General features: G+C 46.9%; 1 protein-coding gene across 3 annotated transcripts in view; it reads right to left on the bottom strand.

Moving 5' to 3' along the window:
* TYSND1 (trypsin like peroxisomal matrix peptidase 1) overlaps window positions 1-26369 on the bottom strand; it is a 277196-nt gene that overhangs the window by 70875 nt on the left and 179952 nt on the right. For all 3 annotated transcript variants that reach the window (XM_069240381.1, XM_069240379.1, XM_069240380.1), the window contains one exon: window positions 5008-5193. In XM_069240381.1, coding sequence (XP_069096482.1) covers window positions 5008-5193 — 186 coding nt within the window. The remainder of the gene's footprint in view (window positions 1-5007; window positions 5194-26369) is intronic.

Here is a 26369-nt window from a genome sequence, read left to right as displayed (position 1 = left end):
CGAAGGAAGGTAACGACTGGTTTCAATAGTTTTGTGAAGCACGAGGGTGCTGAAGATAAACCGAACGGGAGAGAGGAAAAATGATAAGTTTTTGAGCCCCAGAGGAATTGCAGAAACTTCCGGTGTGACGGATGAATGGGAATGGTAAGGTATGCATCCTGTAAGTCTAATCTGACTAACCAATCGAATTGGAGCAAAATGTCCCTGAGATGGATAATGGTTTCCATCTTGAAGTGTCGATAGACGACAAATTGGTTGAACGATCGCAGGTTGATGACCGGCCTTAACTTTTTGTTCTTTTTGTGAACGAGAAAAATGGAGCTGATGAATCCGGAAGGGTCTGGAGAACAACGGTGAATGGCGCCCTTTTCTAAGAGCGATTGAATCTCTGAGGATATTAGAGAGGACATTTCTAGAGAAAACTTTGGAAAAGGAGGAAGGCAGAGTCGGACGGGAGGAGAAAGGAATTCGATCTGGTATCCCAGAACTGTAGAAAGAACCCAAGGGTCTGTAGAAATTGACTTCCATTTCGGAAGAAAGAAACGAAGACGCCCTCCCACGGGAGGGCCAGAAGGTAGGCTTACCTGAATTAATGGCCGGTCTGGAGAAACGTTGGCCACGGTTGCGAAACCCTCTAGATCGTTGCGGGTAGAATTGGGGTTTGAACTCGTGGTAATATGAATTGAAGGAGGAATTGGCGGATCCTCTAGAGCCTGGATTCCTGTATGAGCGGCCGGTAAAGCGGCTCCTACCTCTACCGGCCCGGGAAAAAACAGGCTGGTTGAAGACCTTTTTGAGATTCTGTTGGGCTTTGTCCAGAGAAGAGAATGTGGACACAAAACGGCTGACGTCCTTGATGAAATTGTCGCCGAAGAGTTTTCCTTCAGCTTGAATGCCAGGATCTCGAGAGGCGAAGTTGGCTAGCTTAGGATCCATTTTGAGAAGAAGGCCCTTACGCCTTTCATGAATAATAGCAGCGTTAGCATTGCCCAGGAAACAAAAGGCTCTTTGAATCCAAAGAGAAAGGTCCAAGGGATCAATAGGAGAGTCATCCAACCTGGCAGATTCGGCTAGATCGAAAATTCTTGCCAGAGGTCCCACCACATCCAGGAGCTTGTCCTGGCACGTGGTCCAGGCCTTATCCACTCCTTTGCGAGGGTCCTTACCAAACTTAGTAAAGAAAGTAATAAGAGAGTCATCAATAATAGGAGTTGCAGTAATATTACAATTTAAAGACGGTCTGGGGCATTCAGATTTCAATTTGGATCTTGTCTGTTTATCCAGAGGGAGACGTAAACGGGAGGCAATGTAATCTCCTACATGGTCCAAAGGGAGCCATTCCGTCAAGTTTGGGTGGTGTATGAGGGATGGGTCGAACATAGGGACACCCTCCGAGTCGACAACACTAGAAGAGGGGCCAGCAACCAAAAATTTTCTACGTTTGGGGGAAGGGGAAGAAGGAGAAACACCCTCCTCAGGAGTATCAGACTGGGATAAGACATCCATGTCCTCGTCATCTGTGTCCAAATTTTTTGAGATTACAATCTTTTTAGGCGCAATAATATGTTTTGATTTAGCTCTGCATTTGGATTGAGAAGCTGAGTTTTTTGAAGGAATCCCCTCCTTAGAAGGAGGCCTGGGAGGAACCAAGTCCTCAGTCTGGCGTGAGGGAACCTCACTTTGTTTGTGCGCCTTTGCTCAATTTAGAAGAAAAAAGCTTTCGTTTTCTGCTTTCCCCCGCAGAATGGGCCATAGATTTGGACACCATGGACAGAACAGAGTTTTCAATGTTCTTTGACATCTTGTCCATAGAAGCCTTCATGGCTTGCTTGACAGAGGACTGGATAAATTTATTAAGATCCTGTGAAAAGGATCCCTCATCCTCCTCAGAGGCAGACCTGGAAGGGGAACTCCCCAAATCCATAATAATAAGAAAATGTGCCAAAACTCAGAAAAAATACAGCTAAAACTGTGGGCAAAAAAAAAACGCCCTCAAGAAAATGGCAATAATGGGGTTAATAGAATTAATAGGAGCAACACGCTCCACCGGCTGAAAAATGACTCCTCCCCTGGGCGGGGATTAGACGTTGCCGAAACACGAGGAAGAACGAAGAACCGCTAAGGAGCGGTCATGAGTTTCTCAAGACTAAGCTGGAGGCGCGCGGAGGGGAAAAAGAAGAGTCTGACCGCTGTCGGAGCCGGCCGCACGGACGAGAGCTGCGGTCTGGAAACAGTAAGATTCTTGTCGGGCAACGCGCAGATGAACGCGCTGAGGCAACGAAGGAAGAGCGCAATAGAACGCTCAAGCCGGCGCGCGGAAACGAAAAAGTTAAAAGGCGGAATAACGGGTGCAAAGCGGTAAGAAACTAAATTAAAAGCCACATTTAGAATGGTGACACTAAAATATACAAACTCAAAAGGATAAGGAACAGTAACATAGAATAAACAAAGCAGTAAATATCAAGACGACCAAAGAGAGTACTTATCTTGACTGCGAGCAGCAAGAAAAGAGGGCTGCTTGCAGTCAAGGGTACTCTCTATGGTTTATGGCCAGTTCCTATTGGTATAGTTTTAGTTACTGTTTTGCTCCCATTGGTTAGTCCAATCCTAACCTTCATGGGAGTTGTAGTTTGACTGCTGCTGTTAATATTAAAGCATGAAAAGAACGCATAATAGAGCCTCCGGTCTTGTCATAAAATTACATTTCGTGATAATAAAATCATTAGCCCATATGAATGAAACAACCTTTTCCGCTGGTCTTTCAACAATACTGTGAGTGTCCGCCCTAGTTCTTCAACTATCTCAATGGGCTGTACAGAAAAAAATTCAAGTAAAAATGTATTAAAACCACATTTAACATGTTAACTAGTTGCAAATATAAATTTTACTAACATGAAGTGGCTGCAACTACTTTCCCATTAAGACTTCCAAAGGCACAAAAGATTAATATGGGCAAACCACCCTTTCCCCTCCCCGTAGATGACGGTATTGCGGATCAATGACCCATGTTTCTTGGCAACAAATAATGTACATTTTTTTTTAGCAAAAGACACCCAATCCTCATTAGAAAGTTTGCCCTGAGCCCCAGCGATGTTCCAAGAAAGGAACTGCATACCATGAGCAAGATCAGCATTGGTATTATTACAAATTTCATTACACAATGATAGAAGGGGGTGGTTAGGCGAAATTTCCATGACAATTTTGCTACTAGCATTAAGTTGGACTACTAATGGCTCTGAACGTCAGTCATCATCTGTTAGCTCTGACAAGGCTTCGCCCTCCTGGGTAAGCAGGAAAAGTCTGGGGCAATGCCCTCTGTGAGGGACTATAAAGCCTACCATGCAAGAAATCAGCAGCCTGGTCAGCGGGGGAGGATAAAAGAAGTCTAAAAGGTGTACCTTTGTTCTCTCAAACTTACTACTCATAAAGCTAGCTTGGGATAAGAGCAAGCGCACACAGTCCTGATTTTTTAAATTAAAAATCACATAGTCCCCTTCCACAGATTTCACTGTGGTGCCAACCCAATGCACTCGAAATGCCACGATAATTTTATCAATTATGGCTTGATGGTATCCCAAGATATTTCTGCACCAAAAAGCAGCTTTATTTGTGAGGCTCTGACAACTCTCATGCACACCTTCTGCTAAGGGCGGAACATTCACAAGAACCCATATATATGAGATGCTGTCAGGGAGTAAGTGCAGAGAGTCTGGGTCACCTTTTGGCTGGACAGATACAAGAGGGAGTGACTGTTTTACCAAACTCTTAACCCCAGAGAGGTGGTTGCATTGGGGCCCTTGACATGGTCCCGAAAGGTCAATATTCCTGCCCCCTGCTATGGTGGTAGGTGATGGGGTACAATCTGTTAAAACCAAGGGGTCTTGACGAATACACCTTGGCAGGCCCACTGTGAATTCCTGAAGGTTGATTACAGACCCTGCTTGGGGAACAATTGTTTGTTTTACCCTTATTAACGATACTTGCCAGGGTCTCTAAACGATCCTCAGTATTGCCCTGCCAAATCATTATTGGTTTTAAAACATCAACAATTATATTACCAATAGTAGAATAGAATTTCTCTGTTAAGTTCCGTGCCCTCCTTTTAGCCAAATCAGCACTCGATGTGCTTTCCTCCTAAGATTCTGATTTAGAATTCTTTTTTGAGTTCCTAGTCTCTGCTTTTTAGTTTTGAGCCCACCTCAGTTCTTTTTCTTTTTGCACTTTTAGTTTTTAGCCCTTCTTCTGTGCCAAGAATTGAGTTCAAGATTTGAGAACAAGAAGTCTGGCCTACAGAAGAAGTCTGGCCTACAGGAGTATTCACGCAAGCAGTCACTGGAAAAAGTGTAACTATGCCTTCTGTAGTTCAAGGTCCACTTCCATTGTTGTCAATGGGGGAGGGGAAATAAATACAATCTCCGATCGGCCAGTTCAGTAGGTGTTTTGCGTTTACCCATGTCTCCCCCAATAACAATTCTGATCAGACACTAGGTTAAACCCGAAGGAACACGTTCACAGGCGATTTGGGGCGGGGGGGGGGTTGAGGGGGGGCTTCACTCAGCTTTTACAGTACCTTATAAGATTCATGGGCCTCCCAGTAAGCAGGGCCAAGAGGTGCGGCCCAGTCCAGCCTCGTCTGGCCGCAGATGGGCCCGTTCTTGGTCCAGGCGCAGCCCGTAGGCGTCCTGCGGAGCGGGAGCCACTGCTCCAGTATAAGCACCTCGGGGTGCAAATAGAACTGGGCGGGACCCCCGGTGCCATGGTGATGGCCGAAGGTTGAAGTCAGGCTCCCCTCGGTCAAGGTCAAAGTCAAAGTCAAAGCACGTCCCCCATTAGGTTGTCCACATGTATATCTTGTTGGTCACACAGGTTATTTTTAATGTTATCTTCAACAAACAAAATTAAAATTGGCTTACTTCACGACCCTAGTTCTTGACCACTAACTTGGAAAACAAGATTACACAATACAAACAAGTGTGTGGGGGGGGGGGGGGATGGGGGATATATTACCGAGGAGCTCTCTGGTGCGTGTGTTGAAGAGCGGCCCTCCACTTGAGCCACTGTGAACTGCACACGTTGACTGAAGCATCACAGGCACATTGTTCACCTCAATCACTGCAGACAGGATGCCGGAAGTCACCGATGGCCCACACTGCGTACCGAAGGCTCCAAAAGCAATGATGCCCACGTCGTCCCCTGAGAAAGAACACCAAACGTAAGTGCTTGAGAAGGGCGGCAGTTCTCACTATGGTCCTGGAAACGGTGCGCCAGCAACAGCTAAAATTGGATATTGTAAATGTTCACAAGGTCGTGAGTGTTGATGTACAAGTGGTTACGAGATATTCTCTGGGGAAAATAAAGAGAACCGTAAGCTGATAAGAGACCTCACCCAGTGACTTTAAATAAGGGAGAGCCTAGGGGTGAATGAGGGACATGGCCCCAATGACAGCAATCTGTTGGTGAACAAGTGAGTGTCTAAGTGTATATGAACATATTTACATCAGCAAAGGTCTGTAAGCCGGGCCGGCTTTAGGGGGTGCGACTGGTGCTGCCGTACTTGAGGGAGGCGCTGATCTCAGGGGAGGGGGCACTTTGTTTAGCAATAAATTAAAATTTAAAAGCACCTGGAGCAAAGTTCCTTGTGCGCCCAGCTTTCAAGCAACAATAAAAATGTCAAGATAACTCTTGTGATTAATGTTCCTGACAGAGAGATAGGAGTTTTGTCCAGTGGCAGTTCTGACTCGCCATAAAGTCGCGTAGAGGGTTAATGTGCCTGCTACAAAGAACAGATCTGTATTATATGTGGATAGCTGAGTGGATTACTTAAGCTAGCCTTCAGCAGAGCTTAAAAACAAATGAAATGCATGTGAGGGAGGGGCTATAGAGAGATGAGGGGCACCTTTTCCAGGTGGTAGTGCGGGAATCCGAGGAGCAGGTCATGAGGGGGGTTTTAGTCTAAAAGAGAGCATCCGGGTAAATAAATTGTAATGTGATTGAGGCAATGGCACAGTGGAAGGACGGGAGAGGGCAAGACATGTCTGATGAAACAAGGACTATGGATGAATCAGGGCCAAATAAATTGACTAATTAGAGACGGTCGAAGGGAGAGCGGTTGCCTACAGATGGGAAAACTTATAGGCGATATGAACAGCAAATGCATAAGGCAGACACTAGGGGTAGAGCTTGGTCAGTTAGATTGGGGTGGGTGTGAGTTTCAGATTTTACAACAATCAAGCTTGCATATAATGTTACAGTACATTATGCAAGGCACAAGTCGGGGGTACACGCTGGTAAACAGTGTCCACCCACTATTTCACCCACGCTGTAGGAAGTGGGCCCCACTGAAATGTGCCTAACTTGTTCCGGTGTAATTTTCAGACACCGGGAGGCATTCAGCATCGCCAGCACGTTGTCTGCTTTCGTTTTCCAGCAGCAAGGTGCAGGTAGCATGGGGCTTTCATATTTAAGATTCCAGCTGGGCCCATAAAGGCCGAGTTTAGGGGCCATTAGGCCTCCTTTTGTTCCACTATCCTGACTCAGAGCTAAAAGATCCTCACACCTAGATGTCAAAGCAAGGGGGAAACAAAGGAACACAAGCTTCTTGTTATCACTTCATAAATACAAGAGAAGCATGCATTTTATATTGTTCAGCCCCGCTATATAAGAGTTTTTCATGCACATAAGAATGTCAGACTTGTTGGTCTGTTCCGCCACTTGCACAAATTTAAATACCACTATTTTGTTTTATTTCCTTTATACCGCTACTCATTCAATGCCTCGTCAGGGGTGGTAAGTGCTGTGTAAATACAATTACAATCTTTTTTTCAGGGTATCTGAGCACTTTATATCACGTGTACACATTATACATTGACACAATCATATAAATGTGCAAATCAATGCACAAAATGTGTTACATAAGACAGTGAGAGTTCCATAGTGTAGTAATAACATGCCCTTCATAGCTTCATCGTTTGCTGTGATATATTAGAAGGAATACAATTTATGAACTGAGAGTAACAAAAGGATCTCTGTGTTAAAAGCAGTAACTCACCTAGCTACATAAAATAAAAATCCTTCATTTGCATGTTAGATGATGTGCTTTGCAAGAGACACGTTAACCCTCTATGCTACTATGATTCAAAACTGGGGCTTGAGAAAACACAGTTATCTTACCATTAATATTATTGCCTGAGATTTACTGGGCACACAAAGATCTCTGCAGCAGGTGCTTTAACCTCATATTTTAAAATGCAGACTTGCAACCAATTAAGCAGAACAGATGCATTTCAATGTTTCTCATTGTTGCCAATTTCTTAGTGGCAGTTATTGAAAAATAAATGTATAGGTCGAGGCCCAGATTTTGCAACAGGGTTGTGTCATGTTTCTTGGCACAACCATGATGCAAAGTCTCATTTGTTAAACATTGCAGTGTGCTCAACTGAAATTATGGCAGACCTGCTAAACCGGTGTGAGGTCTTAAGATTTAATGTCACTTCTTGTGAGGTCATGGGCTGTGATGCCACTTCCTATGATGCTACATGCAATGCTATGTGACGTGATGTCACACACTGATGTACTGCGCCATGATGCCACTTGCCATACTGTCTAACTTGGTTAGTTCCCCCACTTCTTTTTTTTAGGACTTGTTCCCTGACATTATGCAACAAGTAGGGTGCATGAGAGGGCTTAAGTGGCAGTGGAAACGGAGAGTAGTGTGGATTGGTAGGAGTACTAAGTGAGAGAAAACCTACAGTTTTGTAAAATAATTAACATTATTTAGGACTTTCAAAACCTAGAGAGGGTGTGTGTGTTTTGTCCGTGAATAAGTAAAAGTTCTTGGCAAAATCCCACGGGGGGAGATTAACACAGAATTCCTCTCCCCCTCCCTTTTGTCCATCATTATTGCCTGCATAACCCACTCTCTAATGGCCGATTTTGGTGAGAGGTTGCTGCGGTCTACATTGTCTTGAGTTTCTCTCATGTGCAGTTCAGAAATAAATCACACCTGTATTTTTGCGTATCATTTGTGGTTTTTGTGGTCCTTTTTTACTTTCTGCTTGAAGTTGCGCTTGTCGGCCGCCTTGGGGTTGCTTTGGTATTCCCAATTAGTGATGGATGGTACAAGGGGAACCTTGGGCTAATGTTATATTACTTATCAGTACTCTTCATTACTCCTGGTCCTTATGTCCTCGCCCCTTTCATCATGTGTCTGCTGTCAACCCAGCCTTAGAATTTCAGAAGGAAGGCGAAGTGAGTATAGCCTTAAGGCTACTGCCTGGTGGTAGGGTCATATTTCTAGCATTCTTCTTCTTTTGTTCTGTCTTGTGAGGTAGAAGTACCTCATTAGTGACGAATGGGACGAGGACAATAGGACCAGGAGTAATGAAGAATAATGGTAAGTAATGTGACATTATGCGACAAGCAGGGTGCATGAGAAGGGCTTAAGGGGTAGTGGAAACTGAGAGGAGTGTGGATTGGTAGGAGTACTAAGTAAGAGAAAACATACTGTTTTCTAAAATAACAAAAAAAAATTAGGATTTTCAAAACAGAGAGAGGGTATGTGTGTTTTGACTGTGTGTATGTAAAAGTTCCTGGTGAAATCTGATAGACATCTCATCATACCAGACTGAAAGCCCTGCACCAAACTGTTTATCAAAAAAGACATTTATTAGGGAGTGCAAACACCCCCATGAAGGTATGCCCCTGGTTGGCACTGTGGGTCACTAGCAGGTTCTGAAGAGGTAAGAGTGGATCTGTGTGAAATGAGAGAGATTTGTGGCCACAGACGACCTGTATATGCTTATTTTTTTTATAGGCTCATTGGATTACAAATCAGAGCAATAATGATACGTAAAATCTATTACCATACCAAACACGCATTTACAAAGCTAACAGGTCTAACTTATAAGCCAATATGTTTTTTCATTCAAAGGGTGTGGGTGTGTGAGAGAGAAGGGCCAGCACCTATTTTCTGCCTCAAGCAAATACTGCGAGCAAAAGACATACGGTAAAGACGGAGGAAGAGAAAAATGAAAAAAGCGTCACAAATGGAGAATACAGAAGGCTGCAAGAGTGAGCTGAAAGGGCAGGGAGTGGCTTTAAATGGATTGAAGAGACCCGAGGTGGCTTCAGGATTACGCTGCCTCAGTATTTCGTATTTTCACATATAATTGCAGCAGCCACATGTTTAAGAGGAGGTCTTTGGGCACTCTCAAGTTTTTATTTACAAATTAAGCACGTGCGTGCGTGTGTGTGTGTGTGTGTGTGTGTGTGTGTGTGTGTGTGTGTGTGTGAGACAGAGAGAGCGAGAGAGAGTGTGTGTGGGCTAGTGGGTAAATGAAGGAATGAGTCAACTGAGTCAATGGCTGGAACAATAGAGTACATGGAAAGATGACAAGTTGATGAGTGACTGCATGGATGAATGGGAGTAACGCCAGGTGACCTCCGTACAGAGTACAAAAACTGAGCAATGCACATATATGACCTCCAGAAGAATGGGTACCCCCTCCCTCCCTGTCAACATTGCAGCGGTCACACAAGTCATCTGACCTTCCCACCATCCTTTAGGTGATCCAGGACTCAAAGACAGTAGTAAAGACCAAGGTGGATGTTCCTTCACCAAGACTTCCAGAACATTGTCTCCCAAATTACAGAGGACGAAAACTGGGTATCCTTAGTGGCAGACACTGGAGTGGTCTTTAATAAAAAGTCCTCTAAGCTTCTCCATTGCTGTCTTCGAGGAACAAGCTGAAGATGCGGAAAAAACAGATAGTGCAGATATAATCTCTGGTTTGTTGGGTTCCAAGACGGCTTGGAGACTCCAGAGCTGGAGTGGATGGACCCTCGTGCTGTAAATGAGACTGGTGGCACCAAGAAGCGGCTGAGGCAAGAGCCTTCCTGTCTAGATCTGAAACCACTGAAGATCAGGCGTACAAGATCTCATAAGCACTGTGCTCGCACCCGCGGCCACCCTGGCTCTTCGGTCCAAAATCAGAAGAGAGGGTCACTGAAGACACCGCAGCTCATGTACATCAGACCCCTTGGCCCACCGGGTTCGCAACCCTGTGGAATAATTCTGAAGACCCAAGTGAACAAATCCAGGTTAGGGAGGTGGATGGTCAGCCAATTAGTGGAGGTGAGTCAACTGAGATTCACACAGAGACAATACAGCAAATACTTGCCATGATATCCTGCAACAGTTGAGGTCCCCACTGTATGCCTAAGTTTCTTTTGTATCTCTATGGTTTCTGTTAGTGCTATGTTTAGGACTACAGATGCTTCAGGGCTAGAAGTATGAGGGGGGAGAAAATGGAGGGAGGAGGAAAATGTTTGTTACAGCAAGTTCATACACTGTACCCAGCTCACAGAAGCCAAAATCAGCTTTATCGCAGCACCATATATATGATACTAAATGGACACCTTTGTTTCTTCTACATCACCTTCCCACCATTTGCCAGTACCATTAACTATCTGATGATAATCACACAATCCCCATGACAAACGTATGTCTTGGAACGTTAATGGCCTGTTGCACAGCATTAAACATTCAGCTGTCCTCAGATACACCAAGAGTTTCCAGCCCGCAGACCTCATGCTGCAAGAGACCCTGAGCTGAGCGCCCATTATTCATTCCTTCGGAGATTCTGCTATGAGCGAATAGATCATTCGGGGTTCTTCCAGAGATCCTGGGGAGTCGCCATCCTGCTCCATAGGAGCTTTCCTCTGGTAGTCTTTCCTCTGGAAGTGACTGCTACCCACAAGGAAACTGACAGTAGATATATTGGGCCAGAGGGCTCACTTAAGGACAAACAGCACAACTTCGTAGCAGTCTACATCGCTAATCAAATGCCTTTCTCCATGCTGAGCTCCCTGACTGCTGTGCTGTCAGGCCTACAAATTATTTTGTGATGTTGCTATATGCGCCCTAAGTGGCCCCTTGCTTGCTGCGCCACTAAACTCAAGCTAGCCTGGCTGATGAAGGGTGATACCCTGAAACCAGTCCCAGGATGCTCGAATCCTCTCCAGGGAGGACCTGGCTTGGCAGGTCAGGCTGGACTGCTCCCATGGGGAGCAGGGTCAAGACTGATTTGCATATGGCTGGGTCCGAACTGGGGATATGTGGCAAGCAAAATAACAATGGATTAAACAGAGATCTGTGACTGGGGGTGAGAGTTAGATGGAGTGTTGAAACTTTTCAATCATTTTATTTTGTGATGTTGCCCCGAATTAGTACCACCCGTAGTTGGAGGAGACTTCAACTCAGTGCTCAACCTGGAGGCCGACTCAACTGGTTCCTCTGGGTCAGGGCGTAGCTCCAGAGCCCACCAACTTGCGGCGTCGGTTGATTCGCTGGGACTCTGCGATGCATGGAGGACCTGGTACCCCACGTCCGAGCCTATGCACACACTTCAGGTGCTCACAAGACAGTCACGTATAGACTTCCTTTTTGTCCCAGCAACAGACATCTATAAGATGTCTGAAACTGAAATCCTTTCTCAAAGTATATTCAACCACGCCCCTTTATATTGAGTCAAGGACCCACAGAACCCACAGAGAGGACTATGTGGCGCTTAAACGTGTGGCATTTCATCAATCAACACTGCACTGACTACCTGGAGCCAGAGTTACAATTATATTTCGAGACTAACCAGGGTAGAGTCGACCAGACAGGCATGCTCTGGGTAGCGGATAAACCCACAATCAGAGACCTCACAAAGTGATTTATCCAAGGTAGGGCAATGGAGAAATTAGCATTAATTACAGCCCTCAAGGCCCAGGCCTAGTCTCTGGAAAGCCCTCAACTGACCTTACCTGCTGTCTTAAAGTGGTGAAAGCTTCTGTACGAAATCCTCTCTCGAGGAAGCCAGACAGTGTTGGGAGGGCGACAACACATCAGATATACAAGCACAGGTATAAATCTGGGAAGCTCCGTTCCTGGCTGGCCACAAGGGATGTTGCTTCCAGCATAGTCTCCCAGATCAGAGATGCAGTTGGCCAATTACAAACGTACACCTCGACATACTGCAAGTGTTCTCCAGTTTCTACGGAGAATTATACGCCTGCAGACCGCGGCCCCTACAAGAAATGATACACACACTGTTCACTAAAATCAGACCCACCCAGGCATTGGCCTGTGATCTGAACCACCTAATCAACACTGATGAAATAGATGCTGCGCTTTCGGACATAACTGGGGATAAAACGCCTGGCCTCAATGGGATCCCCATCGAACACTACTGGAAATTCTCTGCTATACTGGCTCCCCACTTGCTCGCCCTTTTTACCAAAGCAGCCAGCCAGGGGGCTTCCACCTAGGACTCGCGTAGCCTCGATCATAGTCATTTCAAAATCCAGTCACCCTCTGCATAACTGTGTCTCATACAGGCCCATTTCTCTAATTAACTCCAAAATGAAAATATTCACCAAGGTCCTAGCTAACACCTTAAAGCAAACCCTGCCCTATCTGATCCACTCCCATCAATGCAGTTTTATGCCAGGCCGGAGCACCAGACATTGTATCTGCAGGGTCCAGGTGGCACTTTCTCAAGCGTATAAGTTCCAGCATTCTGCAGCTCTCTCCTAATATATTTTGAGAATGCCTTTGATACAGAAAACTGGTCCTTCTTAAATAACGTCTTTAAACGTGCTGGGCTGGGGTGTTACTTTTGAGCACTCATTAAGATTCTATACTCTCAACCATCAGCACAAGTCCAAATCAACAGCTTCCTCTCCTCCCCATTCCTAACACACAGAGGCACTTGCCAAGCCTTGCCAAGCCTGCCCCCATTCACCCTCCTCTTTGCTCTTCTGATTAAACCCTTGGCAAGACTAATATGTTGTGAAGTACAAATTCAGATGCTCTGCCGAAAGAAATATTTGCTCTTTACGCAGACGACTTTCTACTCTTTCTCACCAACCAACAGTCTTTGAGCCCACAATGTCTGGTTCTGCTTGACCTTTATGAAAAAGGCTCTAGTCTACAGGTGTACAAAAACAAAATCTCTGCTGGTCCCAATCAGAGGAGATGCAAGTGTCTGCTTATGGCAGTCTGGCACCCCAGTCAGTCGTTTATCCTTCCAGTTCTTGGGCATCCACACCTCCTTACTCTTGGAATTCACGTGAATCCTTAACTTACAACCCCTAGTGAAATCTATGACAAATAAATCTCCAGAAATGGATGTGCCTCCCACTCCATGTTTTAGGGAGCATGGCCCTTTCAAGATGATGATACTACCATATTTGTTTTATATGTGTTCCAAAATTTCTCTCTCCCAATCCCAAACCAGTGGCTCCGAAACCTCAGCTTTATCATACACTCTTTTCTCTGGACGGGTAGTCGTTCACATATAGCTTAGTAAACTCCTGAATCTCCCAATACCCTAAAAAATGGCATATCTCCCATGCTACTACAGGGCCTTGCAGCTGATCGTCATTAATGATAGGCTTAACGAGGGATGGAGTGACTCCATATACCACGGAGAGCTTGCCTCGGTATGTCTGGACAGAATACTTTGAATTTTGTATGGGCCACCAATCCCCCATTCTCTCCCAGAGGTCACACGTGTGGTCTTCTTGTGCTGGAGGGCCTCACTCCATCTCACAGGCTGGGATCATAGGTTGAAGTTGTTGACGCCACTATGGCAAGGGAGGTGGTTGTGTCACATAGCAAGACTGAAGGGGTTTCAGAAATGGGACATGATAGGCATCACTGAGCTCAGCGATGTCTGGGCAGGCAATCTTGTGCAGTCATTCTGAGAATTACAGGACCAATATCAACTATTCTGCAACCAATTTCACAAATATCTGCAACTGTGTCACGCCCTCACAGCTAGCATTGCCCCAGACATCGCCATTCTTGAGTTCAGGCCTCTTGAAGTCAAGCTATTGATGGCTCAGATCGTTTCAGGCACTATCTCCCAGATCCTCCACACCCATGTCATCAACATCCCAAATTAGTTTGCTAAACTGAAACAGAGGTGGGAGACATGGGTCGAGGAGCTGGATGCTGCTGAGAAGAGGGATGCCAGGATGGCTCCGAGGAAACTGGCCAACTCGCTCGCTTCAGACTGGTCCAGCTTAACTATCTTCAGCTAACTTATATGACTCCACTCTGCGACTTCACCATGCAGCTAGAAGCTCCCATACGACCTGCTTCCTCTGCCCTGCGCCCAACATGGACTTATACCACATGGTCTGGTCCTGTCCCGTGATGGCCCGATACTGGCGTAGGATAATACAGGAGCTCTCACGAGTGCATGACTGACCTCTGAACCTCTCCCATAGAGTGGCCTTGCTCGGCTTACTGGAGGACCTTGGTGGCCCTCGGGCAGAGCACACATTCATAGGGGTTGCCACACTGGTGGCCAAACAGGACACTGCCCCTGAATGGAAATTCTCGCAGGCTCCCCCAATGACGGTAGTGGACTGGTGCACCTAACAGGAAAAACCTCTCTATACTGCAAGGGACTGCCCACGAAAACATGGAAAGATAGGGGAAAATGGTGGAAATATTATGGATCTGCATGACTGAATATTGTACTTTTCCTTAATGTAGTACCACTTGTGACGACGACTACCGGTATGCACTGATTTGGGGTTTGTAAAACAGTAAAAATTGTTTATTTGAAAAAAACTAAGAGTGAATAATGAGTGATGAAAGGAATGGTAGCACTTAAAGTACAAAAGGAAAGAAACAACCTTCTCTGTAGAATAATTTTCATATATGAGGAACAGCCCAATTGATATATCTTAGAGTAGAAAACTCTTATAAAGTAAAAGAGTACACGAATCTGTTTGAAACATCTAATTAGTACATCTCCCGGTACATTTCTTTCACACAAATTAATATACATTAAATGGCACATCATAATAAATCATGATATGTTTCTGTCAAATCACCAACAATTAAGTCAGATCCTACTATATATGTTAAATGACTGGAAACTTGGTGAATCATTGCCAGTAAATGTGTTAGAAATTACAGCATTAAATGGGAGGCATGGTTTACCTTCAACAAAGCATGGTGCAAGGAGCATCAGGTTCGTCAATCGGCCAAATGCTATTTCAATCCGTTACCCACAGCTTCACTGGCATGCAAGGAGTAGTGCACACAAATGGGTGCCCACAATATGCCAACTATCACCACCATGATGCTAGTGCCATCATTAAGATACCTTATGCCACTGTACAATGGCATCAAGCCGATACCTTATACCACTGTACAATGGCATCAAACCATTCATGTTAGGACCAGCATTATGCCACTGATGCCAAGGATACAGACACTACGCCAAGAATTACCACTGATATGCTGTGGACTGCCTTAGCTAGAATTGGGTTTAATCATGTCACGGGTGCTCACTTTGGGCCAAGATTAAACACCACTTTATTAGGGACAGTATTGTGCCTGGATTGGACAGCATCAAGTCACAGAAGCCTTTACTAGCTAAACATGACCATCGTTTTGTCAGGCCTATTATTATGTAAAAATGTGTGAAACTGTGCCATGAGAGTCTACAGTTTGGCAAGAATTACAGATAGTATGATAGGGCTACCACTGTGCTAGGGATGGGCACTCTCATGCCATGAATGCTTCACTCTACCTTCTGTCACTGTACAGAAGCAAAGACAGAGGCCAGACATGCTCTTGATGTGATGAAGGCTGAGTGGTGCGGTGCTGCACAGCTCAAATGAAGTTTCTGCAAGGTGGAGTCAAAGCGCTGTCAAACTCAACATGGCTCAGAGAAGAATCTCCTCACCAGCATCCATTTGAAGGGGTAACAGTAGGGTATTTCCCCTGCCTCAAGCCCCCTTAGTGCCAGCTTAGTAAGAAAGACAGGAAGAGGCAGGAACCCTTGCACCACCGGAAGGTGGGGGAGCGGAACAGACTCATGCATCTTCCACTACACAGGCAATCAACAGTTTGCAAGTATTCACCAAGGCAATTCCAATTCTAAGACATGATCTAGATTTTATGGCCCAATACACAGCAAATAATGGGAACTCTCCTACTTATGCCACTCGTGACTACAGTTTCCAAAGCCAATCCATGGTCATGAATTTCCTAGGTTGTATTCAGATACAGAGTGTAGCAGACGGGGTTGCCTGTTATTCGTCTTTGCACTACAACCGCTGGTCCAAAGTATTACCGCAATTGTGCAGATTAGAGACATAAAACTAGGTGGTGATTACATCAAATTTGACACGTTTGTCAATGATTTCCTACTAAGAACCACAGATACACAGACCTCCGTACCTACAATACTGGGGGAACTGCAGACTTAATATCAAGTCTCATGTTTTAAGCTTAATCTCTAGACTCTAGTGAACGTCATTGTCCCAGCCAGCTAAGGCTATCTTTAATGATTTTATGTAACAGTGGTTGTGACGGATATTGCTGCAGCAGCGCAAACTGGGCGAAATTAATGTGGGACACCAAAGGAAGCGGTGTATCTTGAGGATACAAAATGTCTAATACCAGTGTATGCCTTGAGTAGAAGGGGTGCGGACAACGGTTGAGAGGTGTGGAAGGGGGTTCAGCAGGGGGGTGTTGCTGTGACAAATTGTAATAACCACCTATATGTTGTTAAAAGGGAATACAAATGTATTGAAAATTATAAAGGCATCTCCTTTCACAATAAAAGTGTATTAACCTATTCGAAGAAAAAAGATAACGAGTGAAAAGCCCACAAAAAATTCAGTAAAAAATACTCTTTGAAGTAGGCCGATGTGACTAGGCAGCCTTCTCATTTATTGGAAAAATATAACTGCCTTGTACATCCTGTAAGGCATGATCAGATAGTGCAGTTTTCTGAACTATTAAAGGTGCAATATTGGCCTTCACTCTATTTGCAGCCTAATGAAAGATGTTCCATTCCTCTTTTCCCTTTTTTATTTTCAGATGTAAAATATATTTAAACATTGCTTTTCCAGTAAAAAACACTGATTTTGTGAATAAGGCCTCTAGGGTTTAGAATTCATCGAGTACAATAACTACCTCCAAATAAGAGTTTGGCATAGTATGCACATTTCAGTGCTTTTTGCACAAACGATTGCTGTCCCAGTATTTATCAGGTTTTCCCCCGGTATAATGTAGTAGGTGTGATATGCGAAAATGTACCTGGGTCAGTGCTGGAAAGAAGGGTATTCCTGCAGCTATTTCTGGGTTGGACCTGGGATCCGGCCGACCCAGAGAAACAATGAATTTGTCCTGGTGTCATTTTCCAACAATGGGACAAAATTTTGCAGAGTGTTCACTTTGACTGCATGCTACTGGGAGCAGCAACCTGCTGGCAGCAGGGACGCTCTTATTTTAACATCAAGTTGGACCCAAAACAAAAGGCCTGATTTACAAGGCCATCAATCAGCCTTTCTTTTGTTCAAACATCATCCTGGCTGGGAGCTATCTAGAGCCTAACACCTATTTGTCAATTCAATGGAAGGAAACAAAGGAGCATTGATCAGTGGTTTCCAACCTTTTGACTTCTGTGGACCCCCACTTTATCATTACTGGAACCTGGGGACCCCCATTGAATCATTATTAGAATCCAAGGACCTCCTCCACTGACTGCTGGGACCGAATCTGTTATTATTATTTAATTTTCCAATCAGTCGCGGACCCCCTGTGGAGGCTTCGCGGACACCCACGGGTCCCCGGACCACAGTTGGGAACCACTGGCATAGATTGTTCTTACTTCACAAGAACTAAAGAGGAACTACTGGAGGCAGGTTTTTAAATTTGTTGATCTACCTACGTGTGTGATGTGCTTACACTGGAAGAATGCACCATTTATCTGTTGTTATGAATAACTGCACAAATATTGATTATATGGGAACTATTAGTACTATTAGTTAATTATTTTATAGTGCTCCCTCCCAGTGTAGGGTGTTGGAGCTTTTTAGAGAGGTACAATAAATCATGCAAGTATGTAAATTCATATTTGTAGACATTATGGCGGTCATTCTGACCCTGGCGGAGTGCCGCGGAAGCACCGCCAACAGGCTGGCGGTGCTTCTGGGGCAATTCTGACCGCGGCGGTAAGGCCGCGGTCAGAAAAGGGAAACCAGCGGTTTCCCGCCGGTTTCCAGCTGCCCCAGGGAATCCTCCACGGCGGCGCTGCAAGCAGCGCCGCCATGGGGATTCCGACCCCCTTCCCGCCATCCTGTTTCTGGCGGTTTTCGCCGCCAGAAACAGGATGGCGGGAACGGGTGTCGTGGGGCCCCTGGGGGCCCCATTGAGATTTTCAGTGTCTGCCTGGCAGACACTGAAAATCGCGATGGGTGCAACTGCACCCGTTGCACACCAGCAACTCCGCCGGCTCCATTCGGAGCCGGCATCCTCGTTGCTGGTGCTTTCCCGCTGGGCGGGCGGCCTTTTGGCGGTCGCCCGCCAGCCCAGCGGGAAAGTCAGAATGACCGCCGTGCGGTCTTCTGGCGGTTCCCGCTGGGCTGGCGGGCGACCGCCGCCGTCGTGGGTCAGAATGACCCCCTATATGTTAATATTCGCCCTCCATGGCCTGCAGAAACCAGCTGCGCTCCGGCCGGAGGCCCCTGCTGCATGGGCCAGGACCCCCACTTCACCGTGCGCTTTGCAAGAGTGCTGTTTGGTCACATAGCAGTACCTCACAGAGGGGACGGAACTGCAGGAACCCACTACTCAACAGTCAAGATGGTGGCTGCGCCATTACCCTCCTGACTGCAACCACGACGGGGAGATACTACTCCCCATACCCAGAGTCCGAACAGTGGTCGTGGGCGGAAAGCGAAGCAGAAACGCCAATGGACCGGACAGCTGCAGGGCCCGGGGCCACAGCGCATGGCAGGGAGCGGCGAGACACCGCAGAGGAGACTAGGAGCTGACCGACGGTGGTCCTGGCCCAGTGCCTGGGCCTGTGGCGCGGCTGAGGCCTGCCATGCACTCACCGGGGACAACAGAACTGGGTGTAAGGCCCCGCGGCAGACTGGACTGACGTCCCGTGCAGGGGGCCTCCGCTGCATCGGTCGGGGGCCCGCTGCAGACAGCGACACCAGCTAACAGAAGAGACCGTCTTGAGCGTTGGGCCGGCCTGGGACTTGAGGCCCCCGGAATTGCACCGCATCACCGCATACCCCCTCCCATCTGAGTTGGAGACTGGGGAAGTGGGGGGAGGGCGCTTCGGACAACATCTTGTCGCTTGATATCCCAGGGTTCTGGGCCACACCTCGGGGCAAACCTAAGCAGCTGTGGCCCCCTGGTCTTCGTGCACAAATCGCTAACCACCTGCCTGGGACCAGCATAGCACTGAAGGCCTGTGGCAGCATGGGAGAACAGAGAGATGCAGGTGGATAAATGAGCCTTCAGCAAAGGGTTGGAGGACCAGCCTAGGGGGCCTTGAGCCCCTCGAGATTGCACACACTGCCGCATACGCCCCTGGGCAGCGTGTGGGGGCTTCCTTGCTGCATAGGAGTCTGGGGTTGCCCATCTGGACAGCATCTTATTGCTTGGTGCCTGGGGGGCCCTGGGACCAGAACCACACCCATGGGGCAGTCTAAATGGTTCGAAATCCTCTCCTGCCTACTAGCACTCTTCCACCGGAAATGTTGGGGGACCCTATCCTTCGTGCTCAAATTGAGGACCACTCGCCCATGATCAACATAGCGCTGAAGGGCCCTGGGGGGGATGACAGAAAGAGGCAGGTGGAGAGTACATGCACCAGAGCAGAAAGGGGGAGTACTGTCGGGCACGGCCATCGGCCCAGAGCCACCACTGACCCTGCTGGCCCAGGGACCAGTTGTCCTTGAGGTAACACTGACTTCATAAGCGTTGTCAGCTTGGGGTGAGCAGTGAGGAAGGGCTGACGAAGTGACTCCAACCCCGGGAGACAACATATAGAATTGATAGCCATGGACGCTGCCCGTTCCAAGAAGGAACAATCCCTCAAAGACATGCTGACAAAGATGTCCACCACTGATCGTCCCCACCAGCCGGCCCACAGTCCACTCAAGACGGAAGACACAGAGGCTCCTTTCTTGAGGCACTGGTCACCTTTATGAAAGACGACCTACAAAGCATCAAGAGAGAACTGTCCCAAGACCTGAGGGCGGTCCAAATAGACCTAGCCGACATCGGGGACAGAGTCTCAACCCTGGAGGATAACACGACCGGAAGGGATGAGGAAATCAAGGCCCTACAGCAAGAAGTAATTTGCCTCAAACAACATGTCGACCAACAGGCCCACGCTGAGGACCTTGAAAATAGGTCCAAGCGCAACAATGTCTGCATAAAAGGCATACCTACAGCTGCAGAGGAAAATTACACTGGATCCTATGTCCAAGCTCTCTTCGCTCACACATTAGGGTCTTCTGAGCCTCCTGTTCAGTTAGAGTGCATAGGATGGGCCTCGACAGGTCGCCACCCTCCCGCCCAACGGATATTTTGGGTTGTGTTTACGAATTTCCAGTAAAGGAACAAAGAATACGCAAGGCGAGAGAGTTTCACCCATTAAACTTTAAGGGCCACACAACTACATTATACCAAGATCTCTCTGCCATCACTCTGCAGAAAAGAAGGGACTTTCGTCCAGTGACATCCCATCTTCAGGAGAAAGGGGCGTCCTACTCTTGGGGTCAATTGTTCCGCATTATCTTTTGATGGGAAGGCCAACTTCACCAGCATGTGTTCTTTTGGGCTTAGCTAAGGATGCAAGCACAGAGGGCTAGTCTAGCCCATCCAAGTGCCTACAAGGCAAAGCGTTCTTGCTGCCACAAGCACTCGCCATCCACCAGAGACCTGTGCTGAGAATCAGATGCTATGATGTACCAACAGCGGGCGGTGCTGTAGACACTGGCAGGAGACCCGGCCAACCTGGGCCATACCTGACTTACAAGTAACTCCATGGCTGATTCAGGACTAGGTGACTGCACACTTGGCGACCGAGATGCCTCTGCAGGTGGGGGAGGAGGAGGGGGGCTGAATTGGAGGTTCACAGCGGCTTACGACTGCAGTCTCTATCTCCACTGAAGGGCAGGAGATGGGGAGCAAACAGCTCTCGCCAATGGACAGTTTTCTGGTTATAGTTTATGATCACTTATGGGGTTTCATGGTGTGGACAATCATTCACAGGGGTTGGGTTTTAAAAGAGGTACCTATTCTAGATACGGAGGTTGCGGATGGACGGGAGGTACTAGAGGGCAACTTGAGGCACACGAAGACAGGGACAGGCACTTCACATCCACAACACACTCACATAATCACCCCTAACCTAAAAGGACCGGATAGCCCTGTTAAATGAAAAGCCATCCTCCCTAATCTAGCCAAATGAAGGGAGATATACGTCTCTTACAGGAGACTCCCCTTCAGACTAAAGATTGGCATCGCCTGAAGTCCCGGGCTTTTCCACAGCAACTCCACTCCTCTGGAGCCAGTAAGACAGCCGTGTCAATCTTGTTCTCGAGATCCTTTAAAGGGAAGATACAGGACAAGACAGTAGAGATCAGGATGTGGCTCATAATAGATCACATCCGGGTGTAAGAACAATTACTGGCCCTAGGTTCGATATACACCCGAATGACAACCAACAAATCCTTCATAAGTAAAGCAGACTCTGACACTCTAGGCACCAGGGAGAAGCAAGTCCTGCTGGGGGGGGGGATCATAATATAGTATTTAGTAACATCATAGATCACTCGGTGCAACGCCACGGTGTGTGTGGGAATATCTCAGCAGGAGGAGCTCGGTGGCTACAGGAGATGGGAATCCGGGATTTATGGAGGCTGAATCATCCCCACTCCTGAGACTATACCTTCTATTCCCATGCGCATAAAACATTCGCCAGGTTGGACCATTTTTTGGGGACGGGAACAATACACAACCTGACCACTGCTGTTGAAAAGAACCCCGCTCTTTATCCGATCATACCGCAGACATGGATGCCCTCACCTTTCCTCCAGGGGCCGTGTGAACGGCCTGTGGCGTCTGTGAGAAACCCTTAGGCGCTGGCCCGCGGTATCTCACAAATAGAACAGGCCCTTGAAAACTACCTAGCGCTCAACTATACCGCCAACACTTCTGTCGCAGTTTTGTGGGATGCACAAAAAGCAGTAGTCAAGTGGTAATGTATGGCTCTCTCTGCAGCAAACAACAAATTACACCAGGAAAAGAGGGAAGAACTACAGCAACATGCTAGGGAAGTGGAGCACATCCACCATTGCACAGGGGCCACTAGGGTGTGGAGTCAATTGGAGACATCCCGAAAACAATTAGCACAACTGGACCTTGATGTTGCACAGTATTCCATCCTCTGTTTGAAACAATCCTACTACCTTGGGGGAAATAAGTGTGGGCAATTGTTAACTAATAGACTTCGAGCCCAGCGGCAGGCTATGACCGTAGAGTCACGAGCCTAACCAGATGGTTCTATACTCCAGACCGACAAGCCCAGCTTCAGGCTATGACCGTAGAGTCACTGGCCCACCCAGATGGCTCTATTCTTCAGACTGACAACGCACATCAAAGCCAAATTCATGGACTTTGATAGTGACCTTTACACTGCGCAACATAAACCAACTGCCACCATCACTGGATACTTAAAATCTGCCAACATCTCACTCCTGCCCCAGACACACCGGGATGAGATTGACCAACCCATTCGCACCAAGGAGGTATTATCGGCTATCGCCCGATTACAACCCAACAAGTCACTGGGACAAAATGGATTTCTAACGAGTTTTTATGAGACCTTTTGCCGCTTGCTGGCTCCTGTCTTGACCAGGGTATTTAACTCACTGAAACGCCTCAGCACCTACCTCTGTCTATGAAAGATGCACCCAGTCGTTATTCCCAAGCCCGAAAGGACAAGCAGAAATGCGAGTCCTACCGGTTGATTTCCCTCCTCCATGTCGACACAAAGTTACTCAAAGGCATCCTAGCGGCCCGATTGAACCCACTGATGGTGGAAATGGTCAGCCAGATCAATCTGGGTTTATTTCCCAATGTAAATGCGGCGACAATACAAAGAGAATCCTCCACATTATAAAGCTAAAAGATCTGGAAACGAAATTGTGCTGCTGGTGGTCAATGCTGAAAAGGCCTTCAATCAGGTCCACTGGCCTGACTTAATCGAGACACTCACCCACTTTGGCATAGGACCCTGCTTCCAATATTGGATACTGAGCACCTACAACCAACAAGAGCAATGTTCAGGGGCAACAGGCATACATCAACACCCTTCCCCTTGGGCAGAGGCACACGCCAGGAGTGTCCACTGTCACCACTGTTAATCGCGCTTTATATGGAGCCCTTTGTTTAAAGTTTTGCAAGACCACTCAAGTATTACTGGGGTTCGCTTTGGGGGCGAAGACCACACCACCTACCTCTCTGCAGGTGATGTCATAGTGGCCCTCACTGACCCGTGCAAAGCCATACCAGCCTTCTTGGAAGAGATATAGGCGTTTGGTGCCCCGCTGCGAGGTTTTGCATTAATGTCCGCAAATCTCAAGCCCTGAACATCTCAATGTCCCCACAAACGGCAAAGTTACTCTCGGATAGCACCCCTGTACTATGGACCACTAACACTATTCCCTGTCTAGGAATTCAGCTTGCAACGACAGTAAACGCCACTGCACAGATGAACTATAGAGCCCTCACTCAGCAGGTCAAGTGAGACCTTGCTTGGTGGCGACAATACTCCCTTTCCTGTCTAGGCCGCATAGCGGCGGTCACAATTAATAAACTTCCAAAAATCCTCTTCTTGTTTCGGGCCCTAACTATCGCTCCACCACCTAGAGCGATGGAGTCGCTACAAAAGGAGCTGAGTTGCTTCATCTGGGCAGACGGACGTCCCCGGATGACGCAGACCCTTAGCCACTGACCCACAAAGACAAAGTAAGGCGACCTGGGCATCCCTAATCTCTGTTCATACTACCATGCAGCCCAGCTCTGCTACTTTATCGAGCGGTCGAAAGCAGAATCTGAGAAACCATGACTCGTCAAGGAGCGGGCAATTGGCGGTTAAATTTGTGGACGGTACTTTCCCTTAAAAAGTCACAGCATCCCTGGGGCCTCTATTCCTCCCCGGTCACGGAGCCCATGCTCGGGTCTGGGACAAGGTGGCCACAGCTGCAGGCCTGACATTTTCATCCCCCTGACGCCCATACTGGGCAATACAGACTTCACCCCGGGACAAAACCACTGGTTGTTTCACTAGTGGCAGTTTAGTGGGTGCAGGTCTGCTGGCCACCTGTACGATGCAGACAGTGTTAGCTCCTTTGAAAAACTAAAAGAGGTGTTTAGACTGCCAGAGTCAGAAAGGCATCGCACTTCAAAGGGTGAAAACAGGATGCTAAAACAATTCTTGTGAATCCCCGTGTCTGGTTGCTGGAAAACACAGCTTTTGCTTTACCGGACTTCTATTTCTGAGTCTGCTGTAGGCACAGGACCTGCTTTAAACTGGATTTTTGTGTTAAATGTAGGAGGGCTCTAGGATTAATGTAGTCCACTTCCCACATCCCCTGCCCTTAGAGCCTAAGTTAAGGGTGGTGAAGACTTTTGCCATCTTGAAAATGCCCAAGAACGGTAGGGTTAGCTCCCAGAACCTTCATACCATTGGTTAGAGCGTGCCTAGGTATCATTCCCACTCACTAGTGGATGCCTGGTATAAATAAGCATTTTCAGGCACCCACTTCAGAATGCTCCTGGACATGTGAAAGATAAGAAGATTGAATCTGCTGTCTGATACCTGAGAAGAATCCCAAAGGACTAGACCTGCTCTCCCTCCTGTATCCAGGACAAAGAAGTGGACTCCAAGGATCATACAGCTGACCTACTGTTCAAGCTACAGAAATGGATCAAGCTACAAGAGGCCTTACCTGCAACCGCCCAGCTGACCAGTGAAAACTGGACCTGCAATGGACTCTAGCGCTGGCTTCAGCCTGACACCTAATCAGTCTCTAAGTGGCTCCCCTGAGATCTCGAAGGGTACTCCAGTGGTAGATTGCTGCTTAAAGGACTAAGTCTCAAGATAAACTCTTTTGCCCAACACACACCTAGTTAGTTTATTCGACCCACACTCAATCTTGGCTTGTGCTAAATTGCACCTTGGTCCTGTTCTACTGTGACCTTTGATCCTTTGTGCTTCTTGGTGCAATCCCTACTTAAAAACTTTAAAAAAGTATATTTTGGTTCCCTTTATTGGATTTTTGTAATTTTATTTATTACATTTTACTCTATTTTCCTATTTGGAGATTTTTATTGTTTTGCAGTTCAACTTTATTGCTGTTTTGGTACTGAATAAATACTTTACACATTGCCTCAAAGTTAAGCCAGTCTGCTCTGTGCCATAGATAACAGGGGGTTGAGCTTAGGCTTATTTAGTGACTTTAGTGGCTCAATTTGGCAAGTATTTTTATTATGACCTTAGGTGGGTACTTACAACCCTCAACTAATAACCCAGTTTCTTACAGGAGGAGACTTGGTCTCTGAAAGAGGTGAAGAAAATTAAGGTACCAAACCTTGGTGAGGCCAATCAAAGCAATCATGATCACTGCTGACCCTGGCATCTGAGAGATCTTCTTGTGAAATCTCAGAATCAGAAGGGCAAGAAGCAAGGTATACAGAAAATCCCCCTTCAAGTCCATCACTGGGCCATCTTTCAGGGCACCACCGCCCTTTGCAATTCAAGAAGCAAAGTGATCACTTTTGAAATGAAGTTGGGTTGTAACAACATCAACCTCAAACTTCGAAGACCAAGTTGAGAATTTCTTGAAGGATCTCCCACTCATCTACTTAAGCTGTCCACTATGATATTGTCAGCTTCCGTATTATGGAAGCCTGGCAGGGGCATTCCCAATTTGAATGCCCACTCCCATAGAACTACAGCTTATCAGAAGAGCTGTGGGAAGTGGGTGCCCCCCTTGTTTTCTGATGGAAACAACAGCAGTGGGGTTGTCTGTGTGGATCATAACTACCTTGGATCACAACACTGATAAGAGGGCCTTCAAAAGCAATAAGACAGACTGCAGCTCCAATACAGTTATTTGCAGAGACATGTTTCACTGATTGAGAGTTTCCTGCGATATAACCACCGCCTGGACTCTGGAGATTCAGAGCTGACCATGAGTTGTGGACAGGGCAACATGGCATGAAGAGGGGGCATCCCAATAAGCAGTTGTGGATATGACCTGACAATTCTAACATCAGACTCAAGGATGGGTGGGCCAGGATGAGCTCCTTTTCTTGAGCTCACCCTAGTAGTTGAAGACATGGCATTGCAAGAATCCAATGAGTAGCTCTCCATCTGGTACTACCCATATGGAGGATGTCTATAATTGTACAAGTCTTTCATACCACCAGGCTGTCACATTCTTGAAGATCAAGAAATTATGAGCCACTGCTTGGT

The sequence above is a fragment of the Pleurodeles waltl genome, chromosome 6 (genome assembly GCF_031143425.1).
Source record: "Pleurodeles waltl isolate 20211129_DDA chromosome 6, aPleWal1.hap1.20221129, whole genome shotgun sequence".
NCBI lineage: Eukaryota > Metazoa > Chordata > Amphibia > Caudata > Salamandridae > Pleurodeles > Pleurodeles waltl.
The sequence above is the reverse complement of the archived record's forward strand: the minus strand, read 5'-3'. Positions and strand labels throughout refer to the sequence as shown.